The sequence below is a fragment of the Lethenteron reissneri genome, unplaced genomic scaffold, assembly GCF_015708825.2.
Source record: "Lethenteron reissneri isolate LAM-NWPU_2019-01 unplaced genomic scaffold, ASM1570882v1 scaffold_1639, whole genome shotgun sequence".
Classification (NCBI taxonomy): domain Eukaryota; kingdom Metazoa; phylum Chordata; class Hyperoartia; order Petromyzontiformes; family Petromyzontidae; genus Lethenteron; species Lethenteron reissneri.
Window position 1 is genome coordinate 1,819,809 of NW_026891376.1, and position 8,703 is coordinate 1,828,511.

The 8,703-nt window shown below is 54.1% G+C and overlaps 1 protein-coding gene across 1 annotated transcript; it reads right to left on the reverse strand.

The window, feature by feature from the left end:
• Positions 1–412: 412 nt before the first annotated feature.
• Positions 413–6,721, reverse strand: LOC133363055 (uncharacterized; the record flags this gene model as incomplete). Its single annotated transcript, XM_061582065.1, is given in 7 exon segments — positions 413–969; positions 972–1,206; positions 1,456–2,183; positions 3,081–3,271; positions 4,151–4,221; positions 5,675–5,735; positions 6,522–6,721. Coding segments are annotated over 7 exon segments (2,043 nt in total), but the record flags the coding sequence as incomplete, so codon positions are not given.
• Between the last annotated feature and the right edge of the window lie 1,982 nt (positions 6,722–8,703).

Genomic DNA, 8,703 nt, shown 5'->3' on the forward strand with positions numbered 1-8,703 from the left:
TCTTCAACCTGAAGACCAGCTGATTCTTAAAACTTGGAACAAGCTTCCTGTGAAATACCACACAATGCAGCGTGTGAGTATTGCCGTATTGACCATGTTTGGCTCTACATATGCATGTGAGCAGTCATTCTCGCATATGAGGAACATTAAGACCAACCTACGCTCACGTTTAACTGTGATGGAAGCCTCAACGCCTGCATGAAGCTCAACCTCTCCACGTATGAACCAGACTACAAGGCCATCAGCAAAACCATGCAGCACCAGAAGTCGCATTAAAAGTAAGACATATTTAATTTATTATACGTTAAAATACTATATGGCTCTCAATGAAATATATTTAGAAATATTTGGCTTTTATGGCTCTCCCAGTCAAAAAGGTTCCCGACCCCTGGTCTAGGGCATCTTCGGGGGATGCGTTGACCGTCTTCATGTCTTCCTTTATTCGATCCATCCATCGCTTCTTCGGACGTCCGCGTGGACGGCGGCCCTCTGGCTCAATACGCATGGCAGTCTTGGCCACTGATGACTCTTCACGCATCACATGGCCGTACCACCGAAGCCTTGCCTCAAGTATCTTGTCCGCAATGGGGGCCACACCAAGTCGCTTCCGAACGTTTTCGTTCATGACACGATCCCATCGAGTCAGTCCAAGGCTCCATCTGAGCATCCTCATCTCCATGGTATGGAGGGCTTGTTCGTGTACAGTTGTGGCTGGCCAGCACTCGGATCCATAGAGTGCCACCGGTCGGACGATGGTCTTGTAAATTTTTCCCTTCAGCCTATCCGGCATTTTCAGATCACAGAGGACTCCGGTGACTTGCCTCCACTTCATCCATGCCGCATTGACTCGTGACCTCACATCAGTTGTGATGCTTCCATCTGAGCCGATGGTGGAGCCCAGGTACTTAAAGTCCGTCACTTTCTTCAGATCTTCTCCGTCAATGCTGATGGTGCCGTCGGTTTGGGAGCCACACTCATATACTCCGTCTTTTTGATGTTGCACCTCATCCCGTTTTCATCCAAACGTTCCTTCCACAGGCGTGTTTGTCTTTCCACATCTCCTCTCTCTTCATCTGAGAGGAGGACGTCATCCGCATAGAGAATTGACCATGGCAGGGGCGTGTGCAGGTCGGCAGTGATCGTGTCCAAGCACAGGATAAACAGGAGTGGTGACAGGGCCGATCCTTGGTGCACTCCAACGCTGATAGGAAATGGCGGTGATATGCCCACTGCGCACCTGACTGCACTGGTGACGTTCTTGTATAGGAGTTGCCTCCAATGCACGTAGGTTTCAGGGACTCCATGGGATCGAAGCGAGTGCCAGATGAGGTCGTGGGGGACCCTGTCAAATGCCTTTTCAAGGTCGAGGAACAACACGTGCACAGCTTTGTTCTTCTCTCTGTGCCTCTCCAGCAGGAGCCTCGCCGTGAATATGGCGTCCGTAGCGCCACATCCTTTGACGAAGCCGCATTGGTTGGGTGATAGGGTGATGATGTTTCTAATCCTCGTGTCCAAAACTCGCGCAAAGATCTTTATCGCATGACACAGGAGCCGGATTGGCCTGTAATTCGAGCATTCGGCCACATCCCCTTTACCCTTCCAAATTGGAACCGTCGTGCTGGTCGACCAGGCTTCTGGGACCTCACCGGTGCTCGTGATGGTGCTGAAGAGTTGGGTAAGGAGGGCAGCACCCTGCCTGCCAAGGATCTTCCAGGCCTCAGCAGGGATATCGTCCGGGCCAGTCGCTTTCCCATTCTTCATTCTCTTGATAGCTTGTTCCACTTCGATGATGGTGATAGGCAAAACGGGACCGAGGACATGTTCAGCGCTAATAATCGGTGGGTGGGGAAATTCCTGGTTGCAGATTCCAGAGAAGTAGTCGCTCCAGCGTTGGAGGATGGCGGGCGGGTCTCTGAGAGTGCTGTGATTCTCATCCTTTATGCATTTAACCTGACCAATATCCTGAGTCGAACGATGGCGCGCCTCTGCCAGTCGATAGATCTTATTGGCACCTTCTGGGGTGTCCAGTTCGACATACAGTTGGTCGTATTGAGCTAATTTCACCGCTGCTACTACTCGCTTCGCGGCCGATTTGCAGTTTCTGTAGTGTTGGTAATCCAGATCTGCGAGCGTTTGGCGCCACTTCTTGAAAGCTAGCTTCTCTATCACTGCTAACTGCACTTCTTCGTTTCACCACCATATTTTGTCAATGAAGCGTTTTCCCGGCTTAGCCCCAGTGCTTCCGTTGCTGCTTTAATAAACCTTCTTGAGACGGCTTCCGGAATCAGTCCTTTTTATTTTCAACTTCCACAGTTACACTTCACACACTCCCCGTTGCTGACAGACAACGGAGAGAGGGCAGACTTCCCGCCAAGTCCCCACCGCGCACGTGGCACCCAGAGCCCCCGTCCGCGCGTGACTCCTGCTCTTCTCGTTCCCAAGTCTGCTCTCGACTGCTCTCTCCCTCTCTCTCTTAATCTCTTCGTCACGTGGTACCCTTGATCTGTGAGCAGCCTCTCAGGTGCCCTCCTTATCCATGACATACCCGTTCAAGAAAGTGTCGGTGATGGACGCAGCCGTTTGGTCGGGTAGAGGCCAGGCCATCGGCCATCGAGAAAAATATTCCACCCCGACCAGAAGGTATTTATTGCCCCTAGCCGACGGGGGAAATGGGCCCAGAATATCCAGAGCAACTAATTCGTTGATGCGGGACACCTCAATGGAACGTAACGGCGGTACATAGTGGTTCCGAGGCGGTTTCCTCTTCGCACAATCATGGCATGAGCAGACAAAGTCATTGACGTCTGCCGTCATGCCGGCCCAGAAAAAATCATTTTGCATCGCGGCCAAAGTCTTTTGGACGCCGAGGTGCATCAACTTATCAGCGTGCAGAGCGCGAAGCAGGTCGTAGCGAAGCGAAGTTGGCACGACCAAGCGTGGTCGGTCAGACAACCCGTCGGTGCACATTAACAGTCCCGACTTGCCTCGGAACATCTGCCACTTCCATCCCGCCAATTGAGCTTTTTGTTTCCCTATCAATTTCCGTAGCGGAGACAGCGAGGCATCAGCCTCCTGCTCACGTAACCAGACCGCGTGCGGCAGCCGTAAGGTATCATCGGTGTCCACCGACACCTTCTGGTCGTCCTCATTTGCTATCGCCTCCACGTCGTCCTCATTCGCTATCGCCCCCATAACCGGGCAGGGCGAGGTGGGCGGTGCCGCGCAGCGGTGCGTGCCCGTCAGGCAAGTGCACGGAGGAACGGGTGGCAGCCTTGAGAGCGCGTCAGCGTTCGCGTGACGGGCCCCCTTACGATATGTAATAGGGAAGGAAAATTCTTGTAACGATTTCAACCACCGAGCCAATTGGCCTGACGGCTGGTCCAATTTCAAGGAGTATTGCAAAGCCGCATGATCAGTGCGAACGAGGAATTTCCTTCCATACAGGTACGGCCGGTACAATCGAACAAAATGCACAATTGCCAAAAGTTCCCGCCTTGTCACGCAATATCGCGTTTCCGCAGGGGACAGAACCCTGCTGCCGTACGCCACCACTCGCTCAACCCCGTCCTTACGTTGCGACAAAACGGCCCCAATGCCGATATCACTAGCATCCGTATCAAGGATGAACGGCTGTGAGAAGTCTGGGTAATCTAGCGTAGGCGCCGTGGCGAGGTGGTCCCGAAGTGCTCTAAAATAATTTTCTTCCTCCGCTCCCCATTTAAACCTTTGATTTTTGCCCGTTAGAACGTGTAATGGTTTCACCAACGTCGCAAAGTTCTTAACGAAGCGGCGATAATAGGAAGCGAATCCAATAAACCGCCGAACATCACCCACGGAAGTGGGTGTGGGCCACTCTCGAACACATTTGGTTTTCAGAGGGTCAGTGGACACGCCGTCCGAGCTGACAATATGACCCAAGTAACGGAGGGAGTGTTGCAAAAGGTGACATTTTCTAGGCTTAAACTTGAGGTCAGCCGCCCGCATTCTTTGAAAAACCGTCTCTAGGCGTTGGAGGTGTTCCTCGAACGTGCGGCTGAAAACAATGATATCGTCTAAATATATGAGGCACGTTTCCCACTGTAGTCCAGCCAACACCAATTCCATGAGCCGTTGAAACGTCGCCGGAGCCGCATTCAAGCCCATAGGCAACCGATTGAATTCAAAGAGACCTTGCGGCGTGCGGAATGCCGTTTTGGCTTTTGACTCGTCATCGAGGGGAAGCTGCCAAAAGCCCGAGGACAGATCAAAGGTGGAAAAGAATTTAGCACCCGATAAAGCATCCAATCAGTCATCCATCCTCGGTAAAGGGTACGCGCCCGCCACCGAAATTTTGTTCAACCGGCGGAAATCAACGCAAAATCTTGTACCACCATCTTTTTTCTTAACCAGAACGACGGGCGCGCCCCAAGGGCTGTTGGACGGCGAAATAATATCCGCCGCCAGCAATTCATCTACTGCTCCGCGCACGTGTTCCCTTTCCGCTGGGCTCATGCGATGAGGGTGCATACAGATGGGAGGTGTCGCACTGGTGTCAATATGGTGCGACAAAAGCGACGTGCGGCCGAGGTCCAAATCATTTCTGCTGAAAACATCCGCGTATTGTAGCAATAATGAACGCAGAGCATTCCTTTGCTCATTCGACAAAGAAGAATTTTCCCTGCATAAATCTGCGATCCAGCATTCTTGTGAACAATCGTGTGGAGGCCCACCAGCGGGCATCCGGGCGCGCGGCGTTTCATCACAAGAGGCGAAATCGGTAGTGGCGTGAGCCAGCACCGATCCCTCCGGAACAACAACGCGGTCAGGTCCCCCATTCAACACCTGTATGAAAGGTGCCTGACCTGGTCGCACGATCGTTTGTGCCGCCGCCAAGGAAAAAGATTTAGCTACCGAATTTGATGGGGATAATAGCACGCCCTTCGCATCCCTTTCAATTTTAAGGGGTTTTCGGTAACGCAGCGGAATGAGCATTTGCGCTCCCGACGGGACCTCCACCGTAGCAGCAACTACGGCAGTAACTGCATTACCTGTAGGCGCACTGGCCAGCAGGGAAGGCAGGAACGACATCCTACGACCCCCCGGCATTTCCAAACAATCCTGGTCGACCCGTATTTTCAGCGGCATCCGGCGCAGGAAATCAGTACCAAGCAAGCATGGGACAGCTAGCGAGCGAGAGATCAACACAGGTCCTGCGGCGGTAATATTTCCGATAGCGATGCTCACGTCTACCTGACCACAGATACCCATGCTACCCCCATTTGCGGCTACACACGCATTATTAACCCTGCGTATCCGCGACGTAGGAATGGACAGCAAATGAAAAATAACATCTGAAATGATGGTGGCAGATGCGCCAGTGTCCACCAAAATACGGACGTCAACGCCGTCGATGGTACCCCGTAACGTCGACGAGCCCGACGTCGCAGCCACAACCCTGCGAGCCAATTTCTTCCACTGTGTAGCAGAGAGTGTAAATGGTGCAGGAGAAGTAAAATTATCCTTGGGCGTGTAAGAATGAGTGCTAGTGGATGAATGATGTGACACGACCTGCCGGGTGTCCGATTTGTGCCGACTCGCCCGAGGTTGTTGCAGTTCCGCAGCAGGTAGAGGAGATGGAGGTCCCCTTGGCGGAAGAGGCGACAGCAGAGGTCGGCAGCGGCAGTCACGGCCGCACTTGAAACACGCGGCCGTAGTCGGCCGGCGGTCGGATGACCCGGCCTCCGCACGTGGACGGCCTGCGTAGTCACCCACGCTGGTCGCGCAGCCGCCGTCCCGGAATCCCGTGCTGAACAGCAGCAGCCAGCATGTCGTCGTCGCCAGAGTCGTCGGAGCAGTGGACAACCCGTCGTGGAGACCACCCCAAGGGCGGCCCGTCGATTTCGGGTTTCCCCGTCCACGCCGCCATCTGGTCCCAGCGCTTGATATTAAACTTAGCGTCCAAGCAGCGCGCCACCCATCGCGATGTAAGCGGTTCGTGGCCGCACACTGGTAAATAAATGTTGAGCTCCTGAGACAACTCCAGCATACGGGAAAGGATGAGAGGATCCAAATGATCGGCCGTCGCGTCGGAATAGGCAGCCATGGCCAGCGCCATCAACGCCCCCCGATAAGCCAAAGGTGACTCCTCCGATCCTCGGCGACGCGACATAAATTTTCTGGTGGCTGACGTCGGTGGGTCGTAAAATTCCGCCATATCTGCGAACGCATCTCGCAGTGTCTTCCTCTTGGACGCCGGGATGGAGCGGAAGACCCCCAGAGAAACATCATCAAGCAGTGTAGGTAGCGCTCCCAGCGCCTCCTCCTCCGTCCAATGCACGGATCAAAAGGCTGACTCGATGCGCCACGTAAAAGCACTCCAATCGCCCCCGGCGAGAAATTCTTTGATCTGTGGAAGGCGATGTCCGCGGTGGCAAGCGTGCGCCGCGGGCGTCTCCGACTGCGGTTCCCGCGCTCCACCCGTCGCAGGCAAAATGGCGTCCGGCGGCCGCGTGGCGGCAGGCGCGCCCAAAATGGCGGCCGACGGCTCCAGCGCAGCCGCCCCGCCCAAAACGTCGGCTTCTTCCCGCGTGGCAGGAGCAATGGCGGACTCCGATTCTTTTGTAGGACCCCTTCCTGCGGCGTCCAGCTGATCCGCAATCTGGCAACCCACGGCTGGTGAGGACGCTACCGCGGTCACCAGACTCAGCAGAATGGCGCGTAACGACTCGATCTGCTCCGCCATCAGCCGCCAACCGTCTTTCGTTCCTGCGGTGGTCGCATCTTCTCCCAGTCGACGCTGAGAGGCGTCGAGGAGAGCAGTATCAGCAGGCGGCATGGGGCTGTAGCCCCCAACAGCTCATCTTCGTCCGTCTCGGCCTCTTCCTCCGATGGAGGCTCGGGCAGGTTCTTTTTTCTGAGGTGCTTGGACATCTTGACGATCGTCCAAACGGTCGCAGAAGAACTTCTGACACCAATGTAATAAACCTTCTTGAGACGGCTTCCGGAATCAGTCCTTTTTATTTTCAACTTCCACAGTTACACTTCACACACTCCCCGTTGCTGACAGACAACGGAGAGAGGGCAGACTTCCCGCCAAGTCCCCACCGCGCACGTGGCACCCAGAGCCCCCGTCCGCGCGTGACTCCTGCTCTTCTCGTTCCCAAGTCTGCTCTCGACTGCAAACTCCCTCTCTCTCTTAATCCCTTCGTCACGTGGTACCCCCCAGCCAATCCTCCATAGACAGCGTTGACCGTTCCCGATGGTTCCCTGTCAATCCCGGGACCACGCCTCTGATCCGGCTTCCCATTAGCTGAGGCCCCGATTGGCTAGGCCAATCACCCCTGCTAACATGCCTTGATCACGCCGAGGCCATGCTCCCTGGCTCATCCCTTATTGGCTACAAAGCAGGACCGGCAAGCCAATCCCCACGTGAACCCTCTATGGCTGTTATTACACTGCTGTGCACAGTTGGCCAGCGAGATCTTCCCAAATCGCATTCGCTGGTCGGTTGGTGTTCACGTCAATCTGATTGAGGGCGACTCTCAGCTGATCCTTGCATTCCTTCATCCTCCACCACTTAATTCGCTGCTGTCCTGTAGTTGGTGGGCGATGTCGCTGGCCAATGTCCATTTTCATGTCCATGACCAGGATGCAATATTGTGGGGCGATGTTGTCCGATGGTATGACTTTACTGTTTGTCACCGTTTTCAGCTTATCTCGCTTGACAAGCCAGTAATCAATTTGAGTTGATCTCCCACCACTGGCGTACGTAATGAGATGGGACGGTCTCTTCTTGAAGAAGGTGTTGGTGAGGACAAAATCATGGGCTTCCGCAAAGTCCAGGGCTCGGTTTCCCTCATCGTTCCGGGTACCATATCCTTGGCCACCATGGTTTTGAGGGTATCCATCCCGGGCGTTTCCAACGTGTCCATTTAGGTCTCCACCAATTACTAACTGCTCTTCTCCGTTTATCGATTGCATGTGTCCATCAAATTGTTGCCAAACTTCCTCCTTGGTATCTGCTGGGCAGCCAGGCTGCGGCGCATAACAAGATACCACCCGGAGGCGTAGGTCGTTTGAGTCAATTTCGATGGACATGAGGCGGTCGGAAACACGGTGGACGGCCACGACGTTGTCTCGTAGATTTTGGCTGACTGCGATTCCAACGCCGTTCTTGGTGTTTCTTTCACCGTTGTAGAACAGTTTGTATCCTTCTCCAATCTCCCTGGCCTTTGCTCCACTCCACTTCGTTTCTTGGATGCATACGATGTCGATACGACGAGCCTTTAGGGCAGTTGACAATTCTCGACTTCTCCTTTTAATGTTCCGATGTTGAGTTTTCCCAGCCGTAGTCGGACTAACTTCTTTAGCCTGCCCCGTCCATGAGCAGATAGCCCTCGTCTACTTCTCGCGTTGTTTGGGCGAGGACGGCGCGCGTTTCCCCCGGGGGGCGCCCTAGCTTGTTCAAAGTTGATTTGACGTTGCCATAGATGCGACACAGAAATACTTTGGCCGGTGGGTCGCTCCATCTGACGCCAAAGACCCTCACCGTTGGTTGGAAACCAGCCAGCACCGCGTGGAGGTGGTGATGGGATTTTGCCGGCAGTCGATAAAGCCTAGTTATTAAGTAAAGTGAGTGTACTGATAGTCTATAATGTAGCATGTGGCCTGGTCATTTTGCTGAGTGAGTGTACTGACAGTCTATAATATTGACTGTAGCTTGGT